General features: G+C 57.2%; 10 protein-coding genes across 10 annotated transcripts; 4 read left to right on the top strand and 6 right to left on the bottom strand.

Annotated features, from left to right (window-relative positions):
- Positions 1-36: 36 nt before the first annotated feature.
- QBC33DRAFT_622047 (putative MFS multidrug transporter) lies at positions 37-2773 on the bottom strand. Its single transcript, XM_060432823.1, has 9 exons — positions 2714-2773; positions 2218-2658; positions 2081-2157; positions 1964-2015; positions 1703-1901; positions 1561-1632; positions 949-1452; positions 735-895; positions 37-649 (listed from the first exon to the last, which is right to left on the bottom strand). The coding sequence occupies exons 2-9, from the start codon at positions 2452-2454 to the stop codon at positions 272-274; spliced, it is 1680 nt and encodes a 559-aa protein (XP_060280585.1). The 5' UTR covers positions 2455-2658; positions 2714-2773; the 3' UTR covers positions 37-271.
- Positions 2774-2940: 167 nt separating this feature from the next.
- Positions 2941-5154, top strand: QBC33DRAFT_197455 (uncharacterized protein). The gene is made up of 4 exons (XM_060422550.1): positions 2941-3775; positions 3842-4054; positions 4114-4394; positions 4469-5154. The coding sequence occupies exons 1-4, from the start codon at positions 3018-3020 to the stop codon at positions 5110-5112; spliced, it is 1896 nt and encodes a 631-aa protein (XP_060280586.1). The 5' UTR covers positions 2941-3017; the 3' UTR covers positions 5113-5154.
- A 597-nt stretch (positions 5155-5751) lies between these two features.
- QBC33DRAFT_547038 (phosphoribosyltransferase-like protein) lies at positions 5752-8839 on the bottom strand. Its single transcript, XM_060428702.1, has 14 exons — positions 8586-8839; positions 8405-8470; positions 8195-8321; positions 8106-8148; positions 7897-8043; positions 7677-7829; positions 7262-7623; positions 7191-7207; positions 6917-7124; positions 6850-6866; positions 6716-6793; positions 6632-6659; positions 6227-6557; positions 5752-6171 (listed from the first exon to the last, which is right to left on the bottom strand). Exons 1-14 carry the CDS (start codon positions 8607-8609, stop codon positions 6150-6152), a joined length of 1623 nt encoding a protein of 540 aa, XP_060280587.1. The 5' UTR covers positions 8610-8839; the 3' UTR covers positions 5752-6149.
- A 91-nt stretch (positions 8840-8930) lies between these two features.
- On the top strand, positions 8931-12109 carry QBC33DRAFT_477740 (putative transcriptional regulatory protein). The gene is made up of 3 exons (XM_060425275.1): positions 8931-10197; positions 10294-10422; positions 10482-12109. Exons 1-3 carry the CDS (start codon positions 9221-9223, stop codon positions 11614-11616), a joined length of 2241 nt encoding a protein of 746 aa, XP_060280588.1. The 5' UTR covers positions 8931-9220; the 3' UTR covers positions 11617-12109.
- Positions 11846-16029, bottom strand: QBC33DRAFT_594959 (hydantoinase). The gene is made up of 9 exons (XM_060431801.1): positions 15549-16029; positions 15092-15484; positions 14622-15034; positions 13957-14565; positions 13705-13899; positions 12716-13654; positions 12487-12663; positions 12224-12429; positions 11846-12161 (listed from the first exon to the last, which is right to left on the bottom strand). Exons 1-9 carry the CDS (start codon positions 15601-15603, stop codon positions 12086-12088), a joined length of 3063 nt encoding a protein of 1020 aa, XP_060280589.1. The 5' UTR covers positions 15604-16029; the 3' UTR covers positions 11846-12085.
- An 86-nt stretch (positions 16030-16115) lies between these two features.
- Positions 16116-18237, top strand: QBC33DRAFT_497438 (uracil permease; the record flags this gene model as incomplete). Its single annotated transcript, XM_060425589.1, has 5 exons — positions 16116-16395; positions 16455-16516; positions 16609-17778; positions 17856-17976; positions 18035-18237. The coding sequence occupies exons 1-5, from the start codon at positions 16284-16286 to the stop codon at positions 18235-18237; spliced, it is 1668 nt and encodes a 555-aa protein (XP_060280590.1). The 5' UTR covers positions 16116-16283.
- A 279-nt stretch (positions 18238-18516) lies between these two features.
- Positions 18517-20063, top strand: QBC33DRAFT_547052 (uncharacterized protein). The gene is made up of 2 exons (XM_060428703.1): positions 18517-18965; positions 19078-20063. Exons 1-2 carry the CDS (start codon positions 18691-18693, stop codon positions 19769-19771), a joined length of 969 nt encoding a protein of 322 aa, XP_060280591.1. The 5' UTR covers positions 18517-18690; the 3' UTR covers positions 19772-20063.
- QBC33DRAFT_547055 (fungal-specific transcription factor domain-containing protein) lies at positions 19987-23371 on the bottom strand. The gene is made up of 5 exons (XM_060428704.1): positions 22889-23371; positions 22792-22808; positions 21581-22715; positions 21230-21505; positions 19987-21176 (listed from the first exon to the last, which is right to left on the bottom strand). The coding sequence occupies exons 1-5, from the start codon at positions 23177-23179 to the stop codon at positions 20319-20321; spliced, it is 2577 nt and encodes an 858-aa protein (XP_060280592.1). The 5' UTR covers positions 23180-23371; the 3' UTR covers positions 19987-20318.
- Positions 23372-23449: 78 nt separating this feature from the next.
- Positions 23450-25137, bottom strand: QBC33DRAFT_547059 (uncharacterized protein). The gene is made up of 2 exons (XM_060428705.1): positions 24033-25137; positions 23450-23978 (listed from the first exon to the last, which is right to left on the bottom strand). The coding sequence occupies exons 1-2, from the start codon at positions 24985-24987 to the stop codon at positions 23653-23655; spliced, it is 1281 nt and encodes a 426-aa protein (XP_060280593.1). The 5' UTR covers positions 24988-25137; the 3' UTR covers positions 23450-23652.
- A 938-nt stretch (positions 25138-26075) lies between these two features.
- On the bottom strand, positions 26076-27041 carry QBC33DRAFT_197524 (uncharacterized protein). The gene has a single exon (XM_060422551.1). The coding sequence runs from the start codon at positions 26951-26953 to the stop codon at positions 26318-26320; it is 636 nt and encodes a 211-aa protein (XP_060280594.1). The 5' UTR covers positions 26954-27041; the 3' UTR covers positions 26076-26317.
- Between the last annotated feature and the right edge of the window lie 50 nt (positions 27042-27091).

Consider the following 27091-nt stretch of genomic DNA (forward strand, 5'->3'; position numbering starts at 1 on the left):
ATCAACCTCGCAGCAACGGCAGGCCAAGGGATTGTTCGAGGTTAGTTTTTCTCAGACTCACATATTAGTCTGGATCTATTCTATTTCTATCTTGTTACAAATATTACCCAATATTCAAACCGAAAAGAAAGATCCAAGTAAGTAAGGGGGGAGTAACTGCACTGCTCCAGTCTTGGAACAAGCATGCTTGCTATTTGCCAAAACACCGCCTATACAACAATTGAGAAAGAAAAGAGATTGCACAATCATCGCCGTCAGTTGGCTGCGCTCATCACGCCTCGCCTTTAGCCGCCGACTTCTTCGCCCTGATATCCGTCCAGCCCATCCCCCACGCGGTGGCCAAGGACGCCGCAACCATGCCCGTGGCCAGGTAAAAGGTGCCATCTATGCCCTTGGCGAACGCCCTCAGCACCCCGGGGAGGTCCTCGGGCGCGACGAAGTCGCGGAAGGCGGTGGCGCCCGCGGCGACGATGGCCGGCGCCGATGCGCCGGGCGCGTACTTGGGCAGGTCGGCTTGGAGGACCTCGCTGAAGATGGTGTTGGCGAGGACGAGGCAGATGGATGTGCCGATGTACTGGGCGAAGGAGAGGAGGGAGACGGCGATGGCGAGATCGGCTGGCCCGAGGGCGGCCTGGATCGCGAGGATGGGCTAAACCCGCCGGTGTCTTGTTAGCTGATGGGTTGTCTGAAGGGATTAAGTGGAGGGGAAACCTGGGGGCTTTATGGAGACGAACCATTTGCATGCCCAGTCCACGCCCTGCGCCGGCAAGAATCTGAAATCCAATCCATTCCCCCGTTGGCGTGTTGGGGCTAATCCGGGAAAGTAGACCACTGCCGACTGAAGCAATCACACCTGCCGCCAGAGACCAGGGAATGACATAGCCGAGCTTCCCGACTGCTCTGGAGTTAGCCCTTGCTTTACGAGTAGAGCGCTGGGGATTCGCCCACCCAAGATACCAGATGTGACAGCGGTGGTGAGCTGACTCAGGATGGTGGGGAGCATGTAAACACCACTCATCACCGGCGTCGCCCCCTTGACGGCCTGAAAGTAGATCGGGAGGAAGTAGCTGTTGATGAACATATTGGCGAACAGGAACATCTGTGTCAGCGCGCTCGTCCAGACGGCTCTTTTCCTCGCCATCGAGACCGGGATCAAAGCATCGTCGCCCCTGCGATAGTTCCACACGCCCCAGACGAGGAAGTTTGCAGCCGAGCCACAGAACAAGCCAATGACAGTGGCCGACTTCCACGGGAAGGCATGCCCACCGTACTGTAGCGCAAGGAGAAGCTGAATCGCGGCCGGGGCGAAGAGGACAAAGCCGACGAGGTCAAGCTTGCGATGAAGTTGCCGGAGCACCGTTCTCGGGTCGGGCTTCTTGATCTGGTCGGGGATGCGATTGAACAGCATAAGGACTGCTATGGCTGCACCGATAGGAAGGTTGATGTAAAAGCCTGGGATGTGTTAGTTCGGGGCGAGAGCGTCATATGAGGGCGCGCGCGCGTGTGTGTGTGTGTGTGTGAAAGAGAGAAAACGCGAGAGAGAGAGATTGGGAGACTTACACCACCGCCATGTTGCGTATTCGGTCAACGCACCTCCGATTAGCGGGCCACACACAACACCAATCTGGGCGACTAAATGCAATCGCGCCGATCAGTATTCGCTGCTTGGACCCGGCCTGCGAGGGAAAGATGATATACATACCGCCGATTAGCATGCCTGTTAGAGCTGCGCGCTTGTTGAGGGGCACGGATCCAGCAATGATGGTGAACGATCCATTCATCAAGCCAGACGTGCCCATGCCAGCGACAGCCCTCCCAACGATCAACATGGTCGAGGATGTGGCGGCGCCGCAAATCAGCGAGCCAATTTCGAATATGGCAAAGAAACCGAGGAACGACCACTACTGGAGTGTCAGCAAGTCCAATCACGGTCTGTTGGAGGTGCACTATTCTAGGCACTCACCTTGCTGCTAAAGTGGCTATATATCTTGCCTGTCAGGGGCTGAAGGGCGGCACTGGAGAATCATCAGCCAATTCTGCAAATTCGGCAGCGTCAGGGGTCAGAACAATGATAATTTACCTCCCTAGCTGGTAAGAACTTGCATACCACCCAATGTCTTGGAGGGAGTGGAACTCATCGGTTATTCGGGGGACTGCCTGGTCATTTTAATGAAAGTCAGTCAAGATATTCAGGTCAAGATATCGGGGGTCGCTCACGGGGCCAATGATAGAAGAGTCTAGCAGCATGATGAATCCAACGAGGACTATGCAGGTCATGACCATGAACAGATGGGCTCCTGAGATGTACTGGTGTTCCGGCTCGGATTCAGTGGGCTCAGGGGGCTCAATAGGCTCAGGCGGCTGCTTTTCGTTGTCCGGGGACTGTATATTGTTTTCAATCACCTCGCCGGCGATCTCATCAGTGTCGCTCGAGGCCTGCTTTTTAGATTCCATGTCTAGATTGTTGCGGATGCCGATAACAGAGAAGCCCTAAGTTGGTCTGGATTGAGGTAGTGGTTGCGAAACAGAGGAAAGGCTCGAGGTTGCGGCGAGCCCTCACCATTAAAGAGACGGAGTCTGGCATCAATACTCGACGCGATGTCCGGAAAGAAGGTCGGTCGGTCCCGCAATCCCGTCCCCGACTGGAAGATCGGGAGCCTTCCCATTGAGTTAACCTTGGGCGGCAAGAATATCTAGGCAGAAACTACAGTACCTAAACAAAGGGTTTTCTTGCAATTGATTTCACCATCACATTACTGTTGCCATGCTATTGCCATTGCTATCTATTGCATTGCTGTTGCTGCCTTGCTTATATCAATAGAGTGCCGGTTTTGTTAACATCGGGGACGGGAATTCGGTAACCGGCATTCGGCATTTCCCGAAATCCGGTCCTTGATTACCCCAGGTTTGAATCCCGTCATTTCTAATCCAACGTAACTCATTTAAGACCAACATTACAGCGACAGTCATATGAGCGAGGTCCAGGAACACCCTAACTCCGATCGGATTTAATTACCATGTATCCAGATCCCCTCACGCCATCGATCTATGGGAGAGCCTGCTCAAACTGTGCGGGTGCAAAAAGCAAATGCGTCTACGCCAGCAATGACGGCGGCTGTGAAAGATGTCGCCGGTTAAGCAAGCAATGTGTTCCCTCCGCGTCAGTGAGAAAGCGCGGCAACAGGCGCACGGGCAGCTCGAGGACTGCGCAGTTGGAGGAGAAGCTCGAGGACCTGGTTACCATGCTCCGTGACCAGAGCTCTGGCAAGTTTGCTCCGAACTCCATCCCAACTCCCAGTCCCGGAGGCGCATCCGCCAATGGATTCCATGCCGGCTCCGACAACCCGAGCCCCCGGGAGGCTGCTGGCCATGGAGCCAGGGCTCCGCAAACGCCCAATTCTCATGTGTCGGGGGCGATGGATGGTACATTCTGCGATTCCCGATTAGCCTCCGCCCCTGTCGCCCCCATCAGCTCCATGATACCTTTACCCAACACGCCGGCCGGCCGACTTGAGGCCGAAGCGTCTATACGCTCCTTCCGCACCCGCTATCTCGATACATTCCCTTGCGTTTATCTCCCGCGAAGCATGACTGCCGAGGGGTTGCGAGAGGAAAAACCCTTGTTGTGGTTTGCCATCACCATGGTGACTTGCCAGTCGAGCTCGCGACAGCTAGCCATGGGCGACACCATGCAGAAGATTGTAGCGCAGAAGCTGGTTGTCGAGCACGAAAAGAGCATGGACATCCTTCTCGCTCTCCTTGTATTCCTGGGCTGGTAAGTGCTTTTGAGCTTATGCATGCCCCGAATTTCTGGCGGCTTACTGGCTTATCTTTTAATTAGGTCGCAGTATAATAGGAGAGACAAGCCCTACCTTGCCACCTTTTGCCATCTCGCCATCTCGCTCATCTTCGACCTTGCGCTCACCAGGCCGGTGGGGGAGAGCTCGACGATCATGTGCTTCAAGAGCCTCAATCAGGCAAAGTTGGCGCCACCCGCGGCGAGGACGATGGAGGGCCGTCGCGCGGTGCTCGCATGCTTCTATCTCACCTCTCAGTACGATGGCCTTCCCACCCCCAACGCCACCCGGATCTCTCAGCTCACCTCGAATATAGGATCTCGTACACGATGAAGAAAATGGACGGGCTGACCTGGACGCCGTACATGGACGAGTGCCTCAACGAACTATCCCGGCAGCCAGAGTCCCCCCAGGACGAGATTCTTGTCAGCCAGGTTCGGTTACAGTTAATCGTCGAGCAGCTGCACCGAGCTCCCTGGCAGTGTTACGAACCTCGAACAGCTGGGACAGCAGGGCCGCCAGCCTCGTATCTTCATGCGCTCCAATCACGGCTTAAGAAGGTCAAGAGCGAGCTGCCGCCAGAGCTAGCGAGTCGAGGTAAATTGTCTCCTGAGTGAGAAAAGTATCCCCTTTGGCTGACTGGACATAAATTTCTTTCCCCTTGTTGGCAGTTTTCATGCAACTACAACTCCACTACACGAAGCTCGTAACCCTGGAAAGCGGACTGAGTCGGAACGCCTCCCCCCCAAGCAGCAACCCCGACTTTCGCAGATACGACATGACCTCGAAATGCCTCGAGGCGACGAAGGACTGGTTCGACACCTTCTTCTCGATGCCAAGCTCGGACCTCCACGCCATGCCCTTCCTGCTCTGGTCCCAGCTCGCGCACTGCGTCGTGACTCTGTACCGGCTGACCACCCTTGACGAGCCCGCCTGGGACCGCGCCCAGGTCCGCGACACCCTCGACCTCCTCGTCGTCTGCGACAGGATTATAGCCGACTTTAACGCCGTGCGCACGAAGCACCGCCTCCCGGCGAACGACAGCGAGGACATCTTCTTCAAGGGGGCCCGGATGCTCCAGTCCATGAAGTCGAGCTGGGCCGCCGAGCTGGCCAAGACAGAGCGCCCTGCGCCGGCAGATGCTGCTGCTGCTGCTGCTGCTGCCGCTACTACTGCTGCCACTGCCGCTGTCCAGGGCGATTTCGTCGACAGCGTTACGACTGGTCCCATGGCGGTCCCCATGATGATGTTGGACGAGTCGTGGATGGTGGATAATATATGGCTAACGGATATCTTCAATGCGTCGTGGGAGTGAGTGAGTGAGTGGACGGACAAGGTGCCCAAAGCATTCAGGAGATACGAGAGATATAAACGGCTTGACGCTAGCCACTCCAAACCGCTAGGCCGCCGACAAACTCATGCCCTGCTGTCGGACGGCACTGTGCAGCGCATGCTCACCTCGAAGCAAGACACACCTGGATCTCGAAGTCTCGACTATAACGCCGCTTTCGGGTGATATATAGGAGCGAAACAACAGCACTCGACGAACCATCGCCGCTTCTTGTCGCCCCGGCATCTTTCTCTTGACTCCGGAGTCGAGATGAAGGTCTACCGCCACGGGGGCATGTCGAGAGTCGTGCCAGCGGCTGCGCTGGCACCTGGGGTGGAAGAGTGGGCTGTATCGGTGTATTAATTAGGGGAAGGACTTGGTAGCTGGTCAGTGAGGAGCCTTTCGTGCTGGATGGACGGTGCCTGCGTTGTTTGCTTGTATGGCCTTGGAAAGTTGGTCGTGGATGTGACTACGACTCCTGTCTTTTGTCAAACGATATACTGATATCGGCGGCTCGTTCGACGCTGCGGAGAAATGGATCATGCATGATGGACAGCTTTCTGCGGAAGATGAGCTTGTTCAGGAGCAGGAGGGCTTAGTTGTTAAAACAGAATATCTGCGGGCATTCGAGTTTATACGCATACCTGTTTTGGAGAATTGGTAGATGAGACTGCGACATAACCCTAGCAGAACAGATCCATCACCCGTTACATCTCGTCGCTGGCGCCTACTGCGATGAGAATATAGTACCGCAGCAGAAAGGCATGTGATCCTGATCAATGGCAATACGAGTCCCACAGGCCAGGCAAAATGGGAACGGCGGGGATCACAGCTAGAGAAAGCAAACGCGAAAGTCGGAAGAAGGGGGAAGATGACAATTACGATCTCGCTGAGGAAAATCTCAAGATTTTCAAAAAGCTCAGAGCCCAGGCAAAAAGCGAGACGGCGCCGAGCTTGATTAATGCGGAAAAAATGCCACCATAAATCTTAATCATTTTTACAGTTTCTGACGAACCCTAAGTTCACTTGCGATAGTTGTAAAGACTGTCAAACATTAATTAGTAAACGCAGAGCAATTTCAATGTCAACAACCACATACCTGATGTCGTTACCCTCCTGTGGCCGGTTCGTAGGTCCCGAACTGGCGACCACGCTTCCCTCCTCATCCCTGCCAGGCTTTATATTCGTCACAGCAGCCTTTTGCCACCGCTTCCCACTTCGAAGCTCGCTTAGGTGCTCTAAATATCCCTCCGGCACCTTTGTGACATACTTGCCGCAGAAGACGCCCACCTCAAAGTCGTCGACCTGACTCGTACTCTCGGCCGCCTCCATGCACGCGGACTTCAAATCGTCGAGGTCCTGGAAAATAACGTCGTCGGCATCGATATACTTGGCAATCTCTTGCCGCGTCTTGCCATGCGCGACCAAATCTTTGACACCAACGGTTAGCATAACGTGGGATAAATTTAGTAAGGTGTATATTATTTTAGCGGCAAGTTCTTACCCTCAGGGTCCGCGAGGTCTATGCCGTACTTCACATATAGTTAGTTTTATTCCTTTGAATCCGAGAAATAACAGTTGAACTCACGATATGTGGATGTGTGCATTCTGGGGAGCACGAAACGAACACAACTCGAGCCGCTCCTGCTTCCCTTGCCATTTGAACCTAGAAGATACCCCTATTAGCAGGACCTCTTTTAAAACTAGAAGGAATCGACATACGATTTGTCGAGATGTAGCTAATATGTTAGTTAGCCTAGATTTGCACTTGAAAGGGGGCTTTACTTACTGCCACGAACGACGCTGTCGTCCACAATGATCAAATTCTTTCCTCGGAACTCTGACTCGATAGGCGAGAGTTTGCGGCGGACACTCTGCTGCCGCAGAGCTTGATCAGGAAGGATGAAAGTGCGGTGGACGTATCGGTTCTTGATGAGAGCAGTCACGTACGGCTTCCCCAGCTTGTTAGCTAAAGTAGCTGCTGCGATATTGCTCGTCTATGGGCGAGAGGTTAGCTTGTGTTATATGCGTGTGATCAATATGTGCCAGAGAATTATATATACCTCAGGAACTGGGATGACTAGAAAATCAATTAGTTTACTTTCTAAAATCGAAGAGAGTAAATATGACATACCAGCATCAATATCCTCAATCCCTTTCTCTCCAAGGACATCCCTGATCTTCTTGGCCAACTTCTCTCCCATGTTTTGCCGACTACGGTACACCGAGATACCATCGATGCAGGAGTCCGGGCGCGCGACGTAGACGTACTCAAAAGAGTCTGGTGTGTAAGCTTTCCGCTCGACAACTTGGCGGAATATAGGGGCTTTCCCTTTCTCGCAAAAGACGGCTCCACCTGGCAATATATCCACGATATCACTAAAGCCAAGCTGCTTCAAGGCAACAGATTCCGAAGCCATAGCGTAATCTGTCGCTCCAGGCAAGGTAGCAGAGGGTCGTGATCCAAGACACAGAGGGCGGATTCCATTAGCATCCCTACTTTGATCAGCTTCCGCGGATTAGAACAGGAACACATAGATATGACTTACCGAAAGCACAGGATTCCAAAACCCGCGATCATGACGGTGCATGCAAACGCCCCTTGACACTTCTCATACACGTCACCCAGTGCAGTGAAGATGTCGTCTGAGTTGGCACGAGTCTTGCCGAGCTTTTGAAGACCATGTGCGAAGATGTTCAGGCTAGAGGGCACAGGTCAGTACATTCTGGTCCAGGTATTGGTAAGCATAAGTCGCGACGAGTACGCACAGGAGCTCCGAGTCCGAATCAGTGTTGACATGCCGGTGAGCTTCCTCATCTAGAAACTTGCGAAGGTCTTCGGTGTTTACGAGGTTACCATTCACACTCATCGAGATTCCGAACGGCGCATTGACGTAAAATGGCTGTGCTTCAGACCTACAATCGCAATCTCTGTCAGTGGTGGTACTACAGAGTGCGGTCCTGAGTGCAGCACGTACGCAGACGCCGTTCCCATGGTTGGATAGCGAACATGACCCAGCCCTATGGACAGTTAGTTCCGTACAATGTACAGACCGTGTTTACATACCCATGTAGCCCGGAAGTTGTTGCAGCCGTCTGCCCTCGGCAAAGACTTTGCTGGCCATGCCCAGACCCTTGCACTGGGAGACCCTTCCGCCCTGGCATACGGCAATGCCCGCAGCATCCTGTCCGCGCTGTTGCTAGCGTCAGCATTCGTCCAAGGCAACGGACAATGTGGCTTCGTCGTGGGGAGTGTGTTGGCGACCGAGTGACTGACATGCTGAAGATAATAGAGGGACTCGTGCAGGTCGACGGCGGCGGTGGTGGCTTCCGAGTCGCCTAGCTGTTAAGGAAGTCAGCCTTGTTCTTCTCCTTCTCTCTTCTGCATGACGCGCGCGTCTCCTAGGACATGGATCTCTTGGAGGTGGGGGAGGCGGGGGAGGCCAGAGAGGATATACCAATATGGCCGAGACACCACACATGGTCTCAGGTTGCGGTTGTGTATTAGTCGGAGAGTAATGGCGTATTCCAGCGACTCAGGGGGGACTTGTGCCAAGGTGTGCGACGCTTTTGCGAGGCGTCATGCGGATGTCGACTCGAGAACAGGAAAATGTCGTTGTCATTTTCGTGCCGGCCGACGGAAAACTTTTTCTCTCGAGATTGCGGGGCATTGACGAAGGCGGGCTAGCAAATGATGCGCAGTGGTGGGGTTCTCCAAAACGTAGTGTGCCGCGGTCCTGCCTGAGGCACCGGCCAAGATCCCCTGTAAGGTCGACCTACACTACAGCGCGCCTAGAGCGCCCTGGGCCTTTTGCTAATTCCACCAGTAGGAAAGCGAGTTTGCCGAAGGAAGTACCGTAGTATGGTCGAGTTGTGGGGAAAGGTGGGGGTGGTTTGGTTTGGGGCCAGACTCCCGTCTGGGGATTCGTCATCCTCGGCATGCGAACTCCTCCTGACCTCCTCCCCAATCTTCTCAACCAATTCTGCCGATAGTCTCTGTTAAGGAGGCAATTCGACATGGGGACGTGATCAATGCCGGGACTCTTCCAAGTCTCACCACGGCCATCTTCGGGTCCGTCAGCTGCCCATTAACATGTCAGACACTACATCGCCGACTTCCTCGGGGCCTGGTGGATCTCGCCATATCCGTCGCCAGAACGCTCGCCCAGGTGACCGGGTACGGATCCGGCAGCGGAGAACCCTTAGCTGCTTGCCATGTCGTCTGCATAAGCTGCGGTGCGATCGTGCAGTCCCCTGTCAGACCTGCTGCCGCCACCAACGAGAAGATCAATGTCGGTTAAATCCCGCCCCGGCAAGCCTCGTAGCCCCGGTGCCTTCGAAGGGGGGCCCTATTGGGGCCCGAAATGCATTCCTATCAAACCTTCTGTCTAGCCGAACCTGGAATGCCAATAGTGGAAGCCTCGCGCTGTATCCTCCGGCCGTCGTCAGCCATGAGGAGAACTCGTGGTTGCCCCGGACAGGCGGGAACACCATCGGCACTGACAAGCTTTCGGGCCAAGGGGCTGAACCCGCTGTTGAGCTCCATGGCTCGGAGTCTTCTGAGAATCCTGTGAGCAGCAGCGAATCCGTGGCATCACTTGCTATGTGCGGTCTTCACTCGCAAGGGAAGTCGACATTACTCGACGAGCCTCAAGTGTTCTGGAAGCGCTACTTGGTCGGCGTCCTCCCCACCCAGAACCAAAGCGACCTGCTGGTGTCCTTCTTCTTTGAGAACTTCAACTGGATCTACCAGACCATTCATGCGCCCTCATTCCGCTCTCAGTATGGCCAGTTCTGGACCCAGGACGTCGCCGATGTCGATCTTGTCTGGCTTGCTCTCTTATTCATGATCCTCTGCTTGAGCTCGCTACACATCCCTTCTGAGCTCGCCGAGGTTTCTGGCTTCGAAGTCTCGGAGCTGGCCCTGCTATCCAAGCGATGGTACTCCGCATCCCGCCAGGCGTTGCACGCAGGCGGATACGACTCCAAACCTACCCTGACCCAGATCCAAGTGTTCTTGATATCGCAGTTGTACTGGTACGGGATGAAGAACGTGGAGGCGCTGAACTCGTAGGTTCTCACATCATTCACTAGCCATTGGCATTGACTGTCAATCTACACATCTTTCTGTTTATTAGTACCCATCTGACACCGCCAACACCGTAGCCATCTAGGCACAGCCGTACGCAACGCCCAGTCTCTAGGTCTGGATAAGGAGTGCCCACCCTCCGTTACAGACTGCCTAGAGCGCGAGATGCGCCACAGAATTTGGTGGGATCTCGTATGTTCCGACACGTAGGTGGTCTGGTGCGCCCAATCCTACTCGTATTCTCAGGTATTGACATGCCTTCCAGTTTCCAGTCTCTCTGCCTTGCCCGGCCACCTTTGGTCCAGTCATATCTCTCCTCGGTTCCGTTCCCGTCCAACTGCAACGACGTCGACATCACACCGACCAGCATCAAGATCCGACCACTCTCGGAACCCACCGAGATGAGCATGCACCACTTCCGCGCCCGCATCTTCAAGGTGCTCAACAGGCTATACGCCAACAACGGCGCCGGCCTGTCCTCATACGCATTCATCTCCACCATAGACGCCGAAATCACAACCATCACCGACCAGTTCCCGTGGTACTTCCAAATTCACCAAGAAGAAGAACGACCCCCCAGCACCACCCCGGCTCTCTCCCCTCGCCCCGTCACCCCAAACCTAACCTCCATCCACTGGACCCACCACCTCCTCCACAGCTGTATCTCAGTCCAGCGCGTGCGCATGTATCGCCCCTTCCTGCACCACCCATCCGGCGACCCGTGGCGCCGCTGCGTCGCGGCCGCGACCTCGGCCCTGGCCGTCTACCGCCGCCTGCGCTCCCGCGACGTGGCGCGCTTCCGCCGCTCCCAGCGCGCCCACGTCCAGGCCTACCAGACCTTCTCCACCGCCGTCGTGCTCGCCACCTTCCTGCTCGTCGAGCGCCCCCCCGACGACGACGCCTGCGTCCGCGCCATCCGCGAGGACGTCGACATGGCGGTCGCGGACCTGCGGCCGTTCGCCTCCGCCCGGGGGGCGGGGGACGCGCGGTGCCTGCCCATGGTCGCCGACGGCGTGAGGGCGCTCAACCGCATCCTGGCGCTGTACGACGCCCGTCGCAGCCGCGGCGACTCTTCCAACTCCAACTCGTCCTCGTCCTCCGGGGCCCGTTCCGGCGGCGACGCGCCCACGGCGCTGGTGCCGGCCATCTTCTCCGTGTTCGGCGGGGAGGCGTCGGCGCGGAAATACCTCGAGCGCTGCACCATCGAGTACATCATCAACGAGGAGCCGGGCGGCGGCGGTGGCGGCGGCGGCGGGAGCGCGGATGCGGCGGTTGCGGCGGCGGTAGCCTCGCTGGACGGGTTCATGTGGGATGCGCTGCTGGATCCGTCGGTTTGGGGGGATCCGGGGGATGGGGTGTGCTGGGCGGATATGGATTTCGGGGTGGAGAAGGTGTCTTGACCTTTTGAATTACAACGAGCTTGTTCCGGTACGCCAGGCTCTTGAAGGTCGGCTAGCTTATGTTTGGGGCTGGCTGGCCTATGAGCCCGAAGAACAACTTACTGATCATCTCGAGAAGGTATTTTCCTTAGCTACCTAAGGAGGTAGGCCCAGGCTTCGTACTCGGAGTGGTCAGGTTACCTGCGTAGCATCACCTTCAAGGCAGAGGCGTGATGTTATAAGGGCGGTCTCGTATTTACTTAAGACGGGTGAAGCATGGTGGGTGGGTAACAGATGCGGGCAACCGAAAGCGTTTCTAGCAATTGAAGCCTGCCTGAAGGGGAAGAAGGTTCTGTGAGGAGCTGGTCTTGATAACATATAAATCTAAGACTATGTGGTTCATACTCCTACCTAAAGTCACACAAGCCAATATTTATTCAGGGCGTATTGTATTGTAGATATATATGTATGTATGTCATCTCGCACTGCCTCATTTAGCATACCGATCAAAAACCGATGGTGGTTTCTCCCAAGTCGTGCCGAGGGGCTGGAACGGACTAGAGATCCTGTTTGGACAGTGTCAGTACGTCGCCCATGATAGCAAGAAGGAGGAGTAGCATGTGCTCACCCGAATGCTTCCGGCCCGGCCATCTTCAAGCCAACGTCGGTCGTCCAGAGGGGGTGTGCGGGCATGGCGATGACCGCAACACGCAGCCCATATCGAAGCTCGTGCGTTGCAAGCGCGGCGCCGGTACTCAGGTCCAGCACCGTGATCAGGTCGGGCGTGGTGCAGAGCACCGTGTTTGGCTCCAGGGTGGCGCAGAAGAACTCGTTCTTGTTGCGTACTTTGTTAGCAAATGCCAGAGTTTGGTGCGCTCACGAGCGACATACCTGGTAGCTCAAGACAAGTCTGCGCGAGTCGACCACACCGTTTCTGTCGTCGTCGCTGTCATCGTCATGGAACGGCTCCAAGGCCGTCGTGCCTATCGTCCAGCCTCCCTTAACTTCACGTTGCACATCGACGACCTTTCCCTTGTACAGGAGGCGTCCTCCGGGTATCACCGAAAGCTGTCGGCACGTTCAGCGGACGAAACTTCACTCTCAACGAACTGATACGTACCAGAGCTTGCACCACATCCGCCTTGCGCTGGCGCGCGAGGCATATCTCCCGGCCCATGAACCAGGCAAAGGAGATACTCCCAAGGCAGCAATACCGCAACAGGACCTCCCTACCCAGTGGGGCCAGGCTCAGCGCGGTATACAGCCCCAACTCTATGCACGCCGAGCGCGCGATAGACTCAAACCGACTACTATCCTCGACCTCAGCGACGACCTGCACGTTGCCCCGCGCGTCCGACAGCACCGCGGGCGCGGGACCCGCCTGCCCGTACACGTACGGCAGCGACATGTCGATCTTCGGGAACGCGCGACCGATCATGTCAGCGTCGACGACGGGCACGTCGAGCGACGCCGCGGCCGCGAAGGCGCGCATGCCGTTGGACCCGCCCACCTCCGCGGCCATGACGGCGTCGTAGCCTCCTCCTCCGGTGGTGCCGAGGTACCTGGACAGGGCGCGCGCCGCCGCCTCGATCTCGCCGCCGCCGATGAGGCGCTCGTTGGAGACGGAGGGCGCGCCCACGAAGGCGATGACCGCCGTGCCGCCGCCGCTGGTGCTGGACGCGGCGGCGGGAGGGAGGGAGGCGGCTTCGACGACGCGCATCCGCCTGCCGCCGATGGTGGGCGAGCGGAGGGTCTCGCGCGAGTGCAGGAGCGCAGAGTATACCGAGCCGCCGCCTCCTGTGCCGAGGATGCCGCAGCCCTCGCCGATGAAGTCGAGGTCGACTTCGGAGATGTACCACTCGCGCGTCGCCTTGGACACGTCTGGTTCGTAGTTCTCGAGGTCGGGCGCGGGGGCGTCGGTTGGCGGGAGGGGGGCGGGCTGTTTGCTAGGGGATTCGGGGCCGTCGGTCAGGGAGAGCTCCGTGACGGAGACTGTCCCTGCTTTCTCCTCGCTGCGGGGAGCCTTCTTTGAAGGCAGTTGCCAGTCCAGTTCTCCCACCTGTTTGTGTTAACAGATGCTGGGGCGGGGAGGGAATGGGATATACTGACCGCCTTGACGACTGCCCTAAAGGCATTGTTGGTCACGTATTGGAGGGGGATGAAGTCAAGCTCCATGATCTCTACCGAGCCGGTTCGTGCCCCGTTACTATATGCCAATTGTTCTGCCTCGCGACTCAATTCCTCGACGAGCTGTTCGTGCTTCCGCCCATCTGGGATGACAATTCGATCGACTTCACCCGCAACCTACCCAAGCTTAGTACAGACACACATCGTGGTGGGACTTAGGGACGGAAGGCATACCTTGGCAATGGCCGCACCGACAGCGTTGGCGACCTTGTAAAACGGAGGTTGTATGCTCTTCTGTACGTTCGACAGTTCATCGATCTGGATGATGGAGCCTCCGCCGACGAGAAGCAGCACGACGTCCAAGTCCGACGTTTTCATCGTATCAACGCAGCGCTGTAACTTGAGAGTGATCTGCCGCGACGCCTTGCTCACAACATCAGACGACATGTCTCCCTGCCAGTCGGGCAGACTCTGGTCTCTGAAGCCTCGGGCCAGCACGACATCGGTAGCCGTGGCTGTCGCCCCACCAAAGCAGAGCGCCTCCGTCTGGAGGCGGTGGCCCACGGAAGTCGGTCCGACGGAGACGTCGCCGGCCTCGTCCACGGTCACCAGGGAGCCGCCGCCGAGCCCAATGCTGACAAGCTCGGGCATGCTGAACGCGGTGCGCACCCCGGCGATGCTTGCCGTGGTCGATGACTGGCGAGGGAAGCCCGACGGGGAAAGGGCTGCAAAGTCGGACGTCGTGCCCCCGACGTCTACCATGATGACCTGGGAAGTCTTGAGGTCGAACTCCGAGTCCTTCCGGTGAATACCGGCGAGGAATACAGCGCCCGTCAGCGAGTTCTATGCATCGTTAGATGATCCGACGTCATGGAGGGGGCTTCAAGTCAGGAACCTACTGTCGCGCCAGAGGAGAACGTCTTGATGGGAGTGCGGCAAGCCGCCTCCGCGTCCATAATAGTGCCGTCGTTCTGCGTCAGGTAAAGCGGGCAGTCGAGCCGCAGCTCCGCCAGGGCTCTCTCGAAGCCGCGGATCGTCCGGCGGGCGAACCTCAGGATGCTGGCGTTCAGCACCGACGCGTTCTCGCGCTCGATGAAGCCCACCCGACCGATGTCGCGCGAGCACACGACGTCCACGCCGGGTATCTCCCTCTGCAGGATTGCCTTGACCTGCTCCTCCTGCGTGACCTCTGCCGTGTCGACGGCCGAGAACACGCCCACCACCACCACCACGGAGACGCCGGCTTCCCGCATCTTCGTCGCGTGCTTTACAATCTCCTCCTCCCTCACCGGCTTGATGGGACGCCCGTCGACTACACCAAGAATCAGCAGCGTGAACTAGAAACGCTCGGGAGGAAGGGTAAAATTACTCTCCAAGCCCCCGTCCACATACGCCGTATACCCCTCGACGATACGCCTCAGCGCCGGCGGGAAGTCGGCGAAGGGCGGCACCTCGCGGCAGAAGGGCCCACACAGGCGCAGGACGGCCACGCGGCTCAGGCTGGAGGCGTCAGCCTGGACGACGGCGTTGATGAAGTGGGTGGTGCCGATGTTGACGGAGATGACGGCGTCGCGGGGCACGCTGGCGGCACCCAGCACGGCCTGAATCGCGTGCCGGATGCCTGTCGTCACATCGGCCGTCGTTTGGCTCTTGTGACTGGCGACGATGCTGATGTCCTCGTGGCCGTCTGGGTGGGCGCCGCCATCTGGCACAGCCGTGGGCTTAGTCCAGCATGCGAGGGCGGCGTCGGTGTTGGTACCCCCTGGAGGCAGAACTGTCAGCACAAAGGGACTGCCTGTGTTGTTGTAAGTCGTCTGCTCACTTACCCACATCGACCCCAATGCGGTAGAGCTTATGCTCGGCCAGGTTGATAAGTGGCATCTTGAAGGTGCGTGAGAGAGAAACAGCTGTCCGAACCACTTCGAAGATGACAGGAATAGAAATCGCATAAACAACTTCTTATCAAGAAAACCTGGGCCCCATTCTATTGCCTGCCCCATTTCTGGGCAGCGTCTCCTCCGACCTCCTCTCCGACTCCGACTCTGACTCCGACTCCAACTCCCGTCTCCTCCCTCGGGCTCCACCCAACACGAGGACAATGGTAATATCAACGGCATGACTGCACCAGCAAGGAGGCTAAGACGATAGGAGCTTCCACGGGGGTGCTATTGGCAGTTCACTTCTCCGCAGTCCCGGAGATAACTGGCTGGAGTCCCCACTGCTAGATACCGGGGTTACCGAGTTTGGTTTACTGCAGATTGCTCGTCGGGCTATGTCATCTCTGATTGGTGGCCCTAAGACTAGCGTCGACCCATACCCTCGGTAGCTCTCGATTACCCCGACTACCCCTAGCCTAGCTCTATCATCTTGCTATTCCCCGCGAAACCGGAGGAGGTCGAAGCCACGGCGACACGGGTGCGATAGGTAAATCCTCACCTGAGCACATAAACATCCGGGGAGGTTATCATGCGGTTGCGCCCCTCTCTGTCCTCCCCCTCAGCCATGGCCTTTTAACTCTCTTCCATTGCTTGACCATTCCTTGCTCCGCCCAAAACACAACTATGGAGAGCTTGCTGCAGAAACTCCAAGTCCCGCATCCCCTGAACGAGGCCCCTCCAACCGCCCTGATCAGCCATGATGTGAAGCCCATCGAGAAGGCCCGGCGAGTCTGGGGTGCGTCCTAAAGCCGTGACCTGCCGGCCCTCCCCCAAGAGGTTGCTAACATGCAGTAGCATGGCCAGCGTTCATCGCTCTGTGGAGCACCGTCGCATTCAACATGTCCAACTTCCAAATGGTCAGTCTCAGTTGCCCCGGTCCCCTCCCTCCCCCCTCCGCAAAGGAAGTCGGCGGTGGAAGGACTCAGGCCATGCAGCTGACATTCTGCAGGGCTCCAGCATGCTGGCCATCGGCCTTACCTGGTGGCAGACCTTCATCGCCACTCTGATCGGGCACGTCCTCGCCTCCGCCTTGGTCGTCGTGGCCAGCTTCCCAGGGCTCTACTACTACATCTCGTTTCCCGTGGCGAGCCGCATCGGATGGGGGTACACGGGCTCCGTCTTCGTGGTCCTCAACCGCATCCTCCTGTCCATCGTCTGGTTCGGCGTCCAGGCCTGGCAGGGCGGCATGATGACCTACGTCTGCCTGCGCGCCATCTGGCCCAGCATCGACAACATCCCCAACACGATCCCCACCCGCACGGGCATGACGCTGCCGCAGTTCGTGGGCTTCATCGTCTTCTTCGTCATCGAATTCCCCTTCCTCTTCCTGTCCCCGCGGAAGCTGCGCTACCTCGTCTACGCCGGCTCGGTTTCCGGGGTGGTCGTGCAGCTGGTGCTCGTCATCTGGGCGTGCGCGACCATGGGCGCGGCCGGGTTCGGCTCGGTGATCTCGACGGGGTCATCGGCCCTCCCGAGCTCGCAGCTGGGCTGGATGTTCGTCTACTCGGTCATGTTGACCGTGTCGAGCGTGACCAGCGGCACGGTGAGCGTGTGCGACTACGCGCGCTTCGCCCGCCGGCCCTCGTCGGGCACGTACTCGCAGTTCGCCGGCTTCCTGCCCGGCTGGCTGTCCAACGTGTTCGGCGTGCTCACCATCGCCGCCACGCAGAACCGCTACGGCTCCCAGCTCTGGAGCGTCGCCTCGCTGCTGATCGCCATGCAGGACGCCGACGGCGGATCCGGTACGCGCGCCGCCGTCTTCTTCGCCGGCCTCGGCTTCGGCATCTCGCAGATCTCGCTCAACGTCGTCGGCAACTCCTTCTCCGGCGGAACCGACATGTCGGCCCTGCTACCAAAGTACATCAATATCCGCCGCGGGCAGATCATCACCTGCCTGCTCGGCCTCGTCATTAACCCCTGGTACCTGCTCAGCGGCGCCGTCATCTTCGTCTCCGCCATGTCGGCCTACACCATCTTCCTGCAGCCCTTCCTCGGCATTCTCGTGGCTCACTACTTCGTCGTCCAGAAGTGCCGCATCAAGGTGTCGGACCTGTACACGACGGGCAAGGAGTCCATCTACTGGTACTCGTTCGGGCTGAACTGGAGAGCTGTCGTGGCGGTACGTGCCAACTCCCTAGCCCACCCTTCTATTCTCTATGGTGTCGCAGAGCTAACCTGTATCTCGCCATGTTCTAGTGGAGTGTCGCCGTGGCACCTCACCTCCCCGGATTTCTCAATATCGTGAACCCCGAAATCCACGTCTCCGTCGGAGCATCCAGGGTGTACTACCTCACGTCATTCACCAGCTTCCTGATCTGTTTGTTGCCCGTTCCCCCTCGTGTCTCAATGGGCGACTGCTAACGATCTAACCGCAGCATTCGCTCTCACTATCATCCTCCACTTGGCCTTCCCTGTGCAGGTGCAGACGGACTACGTCAACAGCAGGTCGCGAGACCAGGCCAGGGACGAGTGCGAGGAATACATTGATGAGATGGATCTCGGGTTTGGCACGCCTCAGGACTTGGACTTTGAGAAGGCGGAAGGAGGAGCGGAAACGGTTGAAGAGAAACAGTTGTAGCGGTTCCAATATCAAATGCCACACACCTTGGTGTCGATCTTTGACTGTAGCAATGGTGTGCCATCCACAATGGATGTTAATGAGATACAATTGATCTACAACCGCAAGTAATCGAATTCTTGAATACCAAGAAGCGAAAGTCGGAGTTTTGCAATCAAGTAAGGATCGGCGTCGCTGCCAGAAAGTCTGCAACAACCTTGTGTGGGTGTGGGAACGATCGACGTCACCTTGACGGCATTCCCATGCAACGAATCGTAAATGATCGACTCAACACAAAAAGAAACATGATATAACTATAAGACGACCTCAACATGTCTGCGTCGCCAATTCTCAAACATTATACCTTGAAAAGCAACAATCATCCGACTTGAACTTCTATCAACAATTGGCTCAGGCACGACTTGTGGCATCGATTATACCAAGATCAAGGGAGTTCACCTACGTCAGGACACAATGCTTGCCCGGTGTTCCCCCGCGTTCAAGGCAGTAAGACCTGCACTTTCCGCCGCCAGCCGGGCGCAACCGCAATGCCTCCGGGCCTTTGCGACCTCTCAACCGACGCCCAAGGGGCCCCGCTCGCCCAAGATCATGCTGGAGGACGAGAACGCCTTCGGCTTCATCCGCCACAACAAGCGGCCCCCCAAGCCGCGCAAGGTCGGCGTCACCGAGATCCGCGGGCCGTACTACTCGGTCATGGGCAAGCGATACCTGGAGGACGTGCTAGATACGTGAGTCCCCGCCCCCTCAACCCTCCGCCCCATAAAAACCTTCCCCCGGAAGCACACACCCGATATCCAGGTGAGCGTGAAACCAGTAACAAAAACTCACAAATTCCCCCAGCATGGGCCACCACGTCGACGGCCTCAAGTTCGCCGGCGGCTCCTTCTCCCTCTTCCCAGAGGACCACCTGCGGTCACTCATCGACCTCGCGCACCAGCACGGCGTCTACGTCTCTACAGGTGGCTGGATCGAGCACGTACTAACGCAACCCGATGCCACCACGGCCGTAGACCGGTACCTGCGGCAGTGCAAGTCGGTCGGCTTCGACGTGGTGGAGGTGTCGTGCGGCTTCCTGTCGATCCCGCCCGATGACTGGGTTCGGCTCGTCGAGCGCGTCCAGGCCGCCGGCCTGATCGCCAAGCCCGAGATCGGCATCCAGTTCGGTGCGGGGGGTGACACGGCTGCGTCGGAGCTGGAGGGCTTGGGCGCGTCGGACCCGTCCAGGGTGGTTGGTCTGGGGAGGAGGTTCATCGAGGAGGCGGGCGTGGAGAGGCTCATGATCGAGAGTGAGGGCATCACGGAGAATGTGACTAGTTGGCGCACGGATGTCATTCAGGATATACTGAGGGACCTGCCGGCGGAGAAGGTCATGTTCGAGGCGGCGGAGCCGAAAGTGTTTAACTGGTACATACGCGAGTTTGGCGCCGACGTCAATCTGTTTGTCGACCACTCGCAGATCGTGCAGCTCAGCTGCCTGAGGATGGGCATCTGGGGGATGGCGGACACGTTTGGGAAGATTGCCACCTTCAGGTAGTGCGGTAAAGGGGACCACTTATAAATTTCCGCTTCTCGGTCATGAAGGGTTCAGTGTTAGGTCTTGGTTTTGACTTAGCTGCTTAAATAATGAGTAATATTCAAGGTCCTCAATAATAAGGCACGTGTACAAATACGGAAACGCTGTGGGTATTGGGGTTGGTTGTATGGATTAGGGGTGACTTACACTGGATGAGGCTCTTGATACCCGACATGCGTCGTTAGACCAAGTGAGGAATAATAGGCTTATCTAGTTCTCCTGCTCTCGCAGCCTGATGCCCCCCTTTCCCAAGATTGTCTGTCAATGATGATCAATTCAGCGACAAGAATCCCACCGCAGCGAGATATATGTTTACAAAATTCATACCCATCCCATGCCTCTCCATGCAAATGCAGAATATCCCATCCAAAATACAGCGGTAGACCATAGATGATGCCCGACCCACATGCCCGACCCTTCCCCCTTCCCAGCCCATGCCCTCCGACCCAGCCAATGCGCCCGGACAACCCCAACACCAGCCACCCAAATCCCGCATTTATAGCAGCCCTCAAAACATATCCTTAAAACGCTGATACATGCCCCCACCACCGATCCCGTCGTCGGGACTCGGTAGGCCGCCGCCGGGGGACGCGACACCATGCGGCGGCTGCGGCCGGCTCGGCGACGAGCGGGCCACACGGGTCGACGAATGCTGATGCTGATGCGGATGCTGATTCTGACGATGATTCTGCCTCCCGTCCAGGCCGGTGGTGTATCCCTCAAAGATCTTGGACATCTTCGTCTGCAACCTCAGCCCATTATTCTGGTCCTCCGTCATCTGCTGCTGCTGTCCCTGCGCCTTCTGCGCAGCCGAGTCACGGTGAAGGCCACCACCACCACTGGTCTGCGCCGGGGCCCTCCCCTGCGGCGCGGGAAAACCGGGCGCCGCCGGACTCTGGCGGCTGCTGCTGCCGGTGCCGTTACTGGCGGGCGTGCCGGCGAGCGAGCGTCCCGTTGCCAAGCCCGTCATGATGATGGCCGCGCTGGAGTGGGCGTCGTCGTCCTGCAGGCCGAGCCACGGCGCGTACGACTCGAGGGAGCGGATGGTCCGCCACAGGCGCTGGGAGACCCAGGAGCGGGCCGACATGTCCTTCACGAGGTCGAGGGCCATGTAGAACTCGGCGCGGCAGTCCGCGCTGAACTGGAGGGGGGCGTGGGTGGAGGCGAGGAAGAGGACGGCGATGGCCGATGTCAGGAACTGGTGGTAGAAGACCTGGATGCGCTTGTACATGTCAGTCGTCCGGTTGAGTCGCGTGAGGTACTCGATCGTGTCCTTTGCCAGGTCTACCGCTCTTCGGGCCAGTGGCATGTTCTCTGCGATGCTGCTTGCGCTGTGCAGGACTGGCGTGTGGAGCCAAATGCGGATCTGCCCATGTCAGTATGACTACCATTGGAAAAAGGACTGTGAAAGTAACTCACCTGGTTTAATCTTAGACGTGTCCAAATTTGTAGCCGCCGAATGTCATAGGTCGGCGAAGATGGTACCGGCACGAGAGGGCCCTCGTTATTGAGAGACGGGACCCTGATTTCTTCTGGTACGGTTTCATACCAGTCAAGAATCTCGCGATCCAGCGCCTCAAAGTCGCTCCGTTTGAGCTCTCGAATGAGAGCAGGCTCAAAGTAGTCAACCAATTTCCAAATTTTGGCGCCGAGCTTTGAGTACGTTATCATAGCAACCAGGTAAGGGTGGTTATCCTGCAAAACGGTCAGAAAACTGCAAGAACAAGCGGCCCGCGAAGGCTCGGTAATAAAGAGTGAGAGGTCACTCACCGGCATTGGAAGCTTGGGATCAATCTTGTCGTCATGGCACACATAGGGTAGCCCTGTGCCAAAACTCCATCGCCTGTCAAGGACATATGCTGACCAGAACGTATTGAGAGCGTACCGACGGGTCTGCTCGTCCTGAATCGCGGATAGCCCATCTCTTCTGTGGAGACCGAGCTCGAGACACAGGCGGACCACCTGGCCCATGACCCTCCAGGCCAAGATCTCTTCGTTGGCGAGAAACCTGTAACCGGCAACGAGGGCCAAGAAGGGGAGCTTCATCACATCGACGGCATCTGTCATGAGCATCCTGTCGACGACGGCCTGCATGCTTTCGTAGAGCTGGGTGGCCCTGGCGCTGTTGGCATGTTCCTCGACGGCGAGGGCGCAGCACATGACGATCTTCAGATTGCACGTAAGCAGGTCGGTGATCCTGTCGTCCTGACTAGACGGTGGGGCCGATCCCATCCTCTTGCCGGCTTCCATCCATGTCCCAAGTGATTTCGCATGCTCCAAAACCGACTCGATGCTGATCACCGGGTACATTATACCCACTTCCTCCTCATATAGTCGGCAGAGGCGGATCATTTCATCCTTGCTGAGCTCCCACAGCGGATCAGTAGGCCCTGATTGCAGGGCCGAGGGCGATTGCATCGTTTGGTGGAGGAAGGGGGACCGGGCAGGGCCGTCTTCGTGAGGGCCTCCGTTTTCGTCGGACCCGTCTGCCGTGCCGGGGTATCCCATCTTATGGAGGGTGTTCTTGGCAACGTCGACAGTGAAAGCCATGCTTGTCGGGCCGCTGAACGGCGGCGGAGCTCTGTGCGCAGGAGGTCTGGGAAGAGAACGGACCGACGAAGCAGACGGCGAAGAGGCGACTGTAGTCGAGGGCAGGGGTAGGGTACGGTCTTGGATTGGGGCCAAGCGAAGTGTTTCTTGTCGGAGGGCGTTCATATTGTTGAAGAGGGTTTCAACCTGCTCCTGGAGACGCGTGACGTGCTCGGTCATGGTCTTGAACTCGTCCGTCTCCTTGAAATTGTTGGAACAGCAGTTCGGCGTGTAAAGGCATTGCAGGTTGAGGTTGCCACATCGCTGGCATGGAGTCTGGCCATTGCACTTGATCTTGCGCCGCTTGCATTCATTGCTAGGAGGGAAGACGCGCAGGTTAGCGATCCATACCTAGTGGGGCGCGCTCGTCTTCGACTCTCGAGGGGACATACCAAGCAATCGAGATGTACTAGATTCCATCAGAGAAAGCAAAAGTTAGCCAAGTTACAGCGGACCGGCACGAGGAAGGGAGAGACAAAGGGTACGAACCCTGTTCCGCTTGCTCCTCTGCTGCTTACCACCACCACCACCACCACTAGCAGTGTCCTCGTCGGGAGATTTCCTCTTATGGCCCACGGCGAAGGCGGCGGGCGAGAAGGACTGCGGCGCGGAATTGTCTCCGGGGGCGGAAAGCGGGGAGTGGTGCGGATCGGGGGAATAGCTGATGTCCATGCCGTGTCCTCCTCCTGCTGCTTGCGAGATTGAGGAAGCAGCGGAGAGAGGAGGAGCTTGGGTCAGGAATGACCGCAAGTCGGTCACCTGGGTCTCGAGCTGATCCATCGTGTCTGAGTCGCACAGCTCATTGAACCCGAGCCCTTGCGACGAGGCGCGCGAGGCAAGATGGAGGACTTGAAATTACAAGGAAGCCATTTCCCCGAACCCAGCAGCCTCATTCGGCTCTACCAGTCGTCCACCGAGAAAAGGTAATCAAGCTAGCATTTTCTCTTGCGTAATTAGCTTATTTTTATTCCGTTCATCGCAGCTTTTCCTTACCACCCCTGCACCTTCCCTCGGCCCGACCCCGCCTTTCCCCCTCAATGATTCAAGTCTCTCTCGCTCGTGCACCGTTTTAGCGTCGCTCTTGGCAAAGTAGAAATGCTCAGGTATGCACATACATACATACAAACAACGCAATTCATATTGGTCTCGGATAACAGACGAGGCTACATAGTAAGAGCAAGGCGTTCCATTAGCTGCAAGTTGCAGGTGGCACTCTAATTGACATGGGAGAGACCCTCTACGAGTGAGAAGAGCTACAAAATGCGCCCTGTGCAGGAACCGAATCCGACCGCCATGTCACCCTTCCGGCAGATTCCTCGCAGGGTAACAGTATCGCCATCCTTCAGGAATTTTCGGGCGTCCATTCCGTACAAGAAGATCTCCTTCTTGCCACCCTCACTCATCTCGAGCAAACTCCCACGTTCCGACGGCTCCGGACCGCTGATTGTGCCGGACCCAAGCAGGTCGCCGGTGCGCATGGGACAACCACCGAGTGAATGGTGGGCGATCATCTGAGGGAACGACCACATCAGGTTCTTCGAACTCGTGCTTGATATCGTTGTCGTGTCCCCCTCAGGTGCTAAGTTTGCTGCGTCAGCCAAGAGAAGTGAGAGTTAGGTGTGGTTGGCTTAACTTGTCAGGTCGACCTCCAACCGGATGTCGAACACGCTGTCCGCTCGGCTGTCCTTCAGGTAGTCCTGCAGTTGCGTCTTGTTCTCGATACCCACCGTCCGGAAGGGCTCCAGCGCATCTGCCAGCACCACCCACGGGCTTATCGTTGTCGCGAAGTTCTTGCCGTTGAATGGCCCCAGCGGGACGTACTCCCAGGTCTGGATGTCACGGGCACTCCAGTCGTTCAGCAGCACGTAGCCGAAGATGTGGTCCTCGGCCTCGTCGATTTTGATCGCCTTGCCCATCTCGTTGGGACGTGAGATGAAGCAGCCCAGCTCAAGCTCGATGTCCAACCGCCGACTCGGGCCTGTGCTTGGCTGCTTCGGCTCGGCGGTAGGGTCGAGCAAGATTTGCCCAACCGGGCGGTTGATAGGAGTTCCGGAGACGACAATGCTGGAGGAGCGTCCGTGGTAACCGACCGGAAGATGAGAATAGTTGGGCTGGAGGGCATTTTGCGGACCGCGAAACATGACACCGACCGCGTATGCATGATGGTAGCCGGCATAGAAGTCGGTGTAGTCGCCTATCTGCATCGGGAGGTGCATCTTGACGTTCTTCTGCGGCAGCAGGGCCTTCTTCCGAAGCTCCTCGTTATCTCTGAGGAACTCCGGATGTGGCGTGTCGTCCGAGAGGAGGTCCTGGATGCCATTCCTGACCTCTCTGTGGACTGCTCTCCCAAGTGCCGCGAACCCATTCAAAGTCGGCTGCGAAAACACGGTTTCGTGGCCCGCGAGACTCGGGAACAATTCAGAGAAACGGGGATGCGAGGCGAGAGCCTCGAGATCCAGAATGGAGGCGCCAATGGCTACGGCAGCATGGGGGGCTTGGGCTGTTGCAGTGCTGACGATTCCGAACGGAATATTGGCCAGGGAGAAGTCGCTCCCCTGCGCAGTATCGGGCACCCATGATCCTGCCATTGTTTCAGTGTCCTGTGATATCTTTAGTCGGTGGAAATTATCTCGTCGCGGCTTGCCCTTGATGTTTGCCCTTGATGTTGTTTGCCCTTGATGTTTTCCTCTTGAACTTCCATTTCCTTCTGTCAGATAAGCCGAGACAACCCGGCGCTCAATGCCCCGCACTTCCCCGCAGTGTGTACCTACTGGGTACATACATCATCAGTACGTCTGCCATTGAAACCTGCCACACCGCAACTGGTCGAGGCAAGCATGGGAGTCGATAGGATGTCAACATACCTCCATATACCGAACTTGGATAAGACTCCGTATTCGATTAGGCCCCTGAGGTTGCTACGTCTTCTGCATATTCAAGGCGTAGCGGGCCATGGTGGGGCCGAACCTTTGGGTTGGGTGCTACCGCCCCACCCACAACGTCCTGGCACAATCTCCATCGCAGCGACGCTCGACCTTTTCCTTTCCCAGTGCTTTCCCGGTGCGATGAAGGGCTACCCCACGCCATTATGAGAAGCACCTGGCGTTACTTTCCTATTCCCGATGCTGCCGCGGACGACGACACGCAGTTTTTTTACTGCGTCGCGAAAGAGGATTGCGCCAGGCTCCGGTTCCAGGGCAATGTCTGACGTTATGCTTTCAAGCTTGACGCGAGCTTCACACCCTCGTAGTGCGACGTCTCTGACTTCGTCCCGGCCCAATTTTTCACAGCGCATCCAACGGGCAGCGCCGTGGTGTTCAGACCGCGAAATGGAGACCGCGACTGCACCTGCAGACGGGTATATCAGAGAGAGGAGGAGGGCAAGAGCAAGAACACCAAGGAGAAGAGACCACCAGTGTGGGAGAACATGGTAGGTAAAAGTGCCTATATAGGGCTGGTACCAGCTAGATGCCGATTTGAAGCCTTGGCTGTCGAACTGAAGCTTATCAAGGTAGTGAGAAATCAAGCTACATGTGTGCCAATCTAGTTCTATCTGCAAACTCAACTGCAGTTATGCGCGGGACATTGAAGAAGACAGAAGCAGGCATCTCCATCAAAGGGATGACCAGTATGATGTGCTCAAACACATGGTCCAGACCTGCTGCGCGCAGTCCTAGCAGTCCCATCACCTTTTCGTCTGGGATGTTGTAGCGCACATGCAACCGGGGGTCTTTGACGACAGGAGCGGAAGCGACCCACGGTTCTGGATGTTGTACGGCTGGAACGTCCCAGGCCATTCCACAGGCCACATCATCGGCGGCCACATTATCGGCGCTGCGGCGTTGGCAAACTGGCCACCGGCTGTGTAGACGTCTTCTCCTTAGGCAGCCCACTCAGCAATATCTCTCCCTCTTGAGCTCACATGGCCTGGCGATTGGACGCACCTTGAACGAAATTCTTGTATTCTACAACCCCTTCGAGGGGTTCTTCCTGTCCCAGGCTTCGGATCGTGTCCAGCGCATTCGCCGGCAGGCCCGACAGTGCCTTGTCTGCCATTTGCTTGAGAAGGTTATTAAAGATGTGCTGCCCCACGTCTTCCCACAAGCTGCAGGGCAGTGACACAGCCCATGCCAAGATGGCGCCAGGCGCCATGCTGCGGAGCGCCTTGCACCTCTCCGCTCTTCGTGTCTTCCTCGTCTTGGGTTGGGGAGAGTCGAGAGTTGAGCCTTGTGGTCCCTTGAAGATTATCCCGAGATTTTTCTTAAGACCCAGGCCTCTTACTTCACCCCGTGCCGCAGTCTGCAAAGCCAACCTTGCTATAGACATGTGCTCGTCGGCCTTTTTCGGCACGTCTGGTGCCCATGCCGCTGCACACTCGGTAAGCGCGTCTTGAACAGCCTTGGCGCACTCGAGTATTTGGCTGGCAAGCTGGTTTAACCGGGTGGCCTCCTCGTAGGAGGGTCGAAGCTCGGGGTGGTGAAACTTAGCTGGAATCACTTCGATGCCTGCAACAACCAGGCCCATGCCCGAAATCAGCTCGTTGCCGCCGACCATGGTACAGGTCGTTTGGATTCGGACGATGGCTGGCACGTGGATGGTCGAAGCGAGGCCCGATGAAGGCGAAGCTTGGGAATGTATCTGCTCGAAGTTCGATGGCAAGGGCCTTACTGGAGACTGACTTCGAACTCTGGG

This window comes from Phialemonium atrogriseum, assembly GCF_030411735.1.
Source record: "Phialemonium atrogriseum strain 8032-3 unplaced genomic scaffold QBC33scaffold_24, whole genome shotgun sequence".
NCBI classification, from domain to species: domain Eukaryota; kingdom Fungi; phylum Ascomycota; class Sordariomycetes; order Cephalothecales; family Cephalothecaceae; genus Phialemonium; species Phialemonium atrogriseum.

Bases quoted from the DNA above. Each gene is read 5' to 3' on its own strand.
- QBC33DRAFT_622047 (XM_060432823.1), bottom strand. From the start codon at position 2,454: ATGGAATCTAAAAAGCAGGCCTCGAGCGACACTGATGAGATCGCCGGC. The intron at 2,158-2,217 runs GTGAGCGACCCC...TAAAATGACCAG, and splicing joins ACTCTTCTATCATTGGCCCC to GCAGTCCCCCGAATAACCGA. The intron at 896-948 runs GTGGGCGAATCC...ACTCCAGAGCAG, and splicing joins TGTCACATCTGGTATCTTGG to TCGGGAAGCTCGGCTATGTC.
- QBC33DRAFT_197455 (XM_060422550.1), top strand. From the start codon at position 3,018: ATGTATCCAGATCCCCTCACGCCATCGATCTATGGGAGAGCCTGCTCA. The intron at 3,776-3,841 runs GTAAGTGCTTTT...TCTTTTAATTAG, and splicing joins CTCCTTGTATTCCTGGGCTG to GTCGCAGTATAATAGGAGAG. The intron at 4,055-4,113 runs GTACGATGGCCT...CCTCGAATATAG, and splicing joins TGCTTCTATCTCACCTCTCA to GATCTCGTACACGATGAAGA.
- QBC33DRAFT_547038 (XM_060428702.1), bottom strand. From the start codon at position 8,609: ATGTGTGGTGTCTCGGCCATATTG. The intron at 8,471-8,585 runs GTATATCCTCTC...CTTCCTTAACAG, and splicing joins GTGGTGTCTCGGCCATATTG to CTAGGCGACTCGGAAGCCAC. The intron at 8,149-8,194 runs GTATGTAAACAC...AACTGTCCATAG, and splicing joins ACAACTTCCGGGCTACATGG to GGCTGGGTCATGTTCGCTAT.
- QBC33DRAFT_477740 (XM_060425275.1), top strand. From the start codon at position 9,221: ATGTCAGACACTACATCGCCGACTTCCTCGGGGCCTGGTGGATCTCGC. The intron at 10,198-10,293 runs GTAGGTTCTCAC...CCAACACCGTAG, and splicing joins AACGTGGAGGCGCTGAACTC to CCATCTAGGCACAGCCGTAC. The intron at 10,423-10,481 runs GTAGGTGGTCTG...CATGCCTTCCAG, and splicing joins GATCTCGTATGTTCCGACAC to TTTCCAGTCTCTCTGCCTTG.
- QBC33DRAFT_594959 (XM_060431801.1), bottom strand. From the start codon at position 15,603: ATGCCACTTATCAACCTGGCCGAGCATAAGCTCTACCGCATTGGGGTC. The intron at 14,566-14,621 runs GTAGGTTCCTGA...AACGATGCATAG, and splicing joins CGTTCTCCTCTGGCGCGACA to AACTCGCTGACGGGCGCTGT. The intron at 12,430-12,486 runs GTATGTCGCTCG...GTACGCAACAAG, and splicing joins GACTTGTCTTGAGCTACCAG to AACGAGTTCTTCTGCGCCAC.
- QBC33DRAFT_547052 (XM_060428703.1), top strand. From the start codon at position 18,691: ATGCTTGCCCGGTGTTCCCCCGCGTTCAAGGCAGTAAGACCTGCACTT. The intron at 18,966-19,077 runs GTGAGTCCCCGC...AAATTCCCCCAG, and splicing joins CTGGAGGACGTGCTAGATAC to CATGGGCCACCACGTCGACG.
- QBC33DRAFT_547055 (XM_060428704.1), bottom strand. From the start codon at position 23,179: ATGGATCAGCTCGAGACCCAGGTGACCGACTTGCGGTCATTCCTGACC. The intron at 21,506-21,580 runs GTGAGTGACCTC...ACCGTTTTGCAG, and splicing joins ATCCCAAGCTTCCAATGCCG to GATAACCACCCTTACCTGGT. The intron at 21,177-21,229 runs GTGAGTTACTTT...TGACATGGGCAG, and splicing joins CACGTCTAAGATTAAACCAG to ATCCGCATTTGGCTCCACAC.
- QBC33DRAFT_547059 (XM_060428705.1), bottom strand. From the start codon at position 24,987: ATGGCAGGATCATGGGTGCCCGATACTGCGCAGGGGAGCGACTTCTCC. The intron at 23,979-24,032 runs GTTAAGCCAACC...CAGCAAACTTAG, and splicing joins GTTGGAGGTCGACCTGACAA to CACCTGAGGGGGACACGACA.
- QBC33DRAFT_197524 (XM_060422551.1), bottom strand. From the start codon at position 26,953: ATGGTCGGCGGCAACGAGCTGATTTCGGGCATGGGCCTGGTTGTTGCA.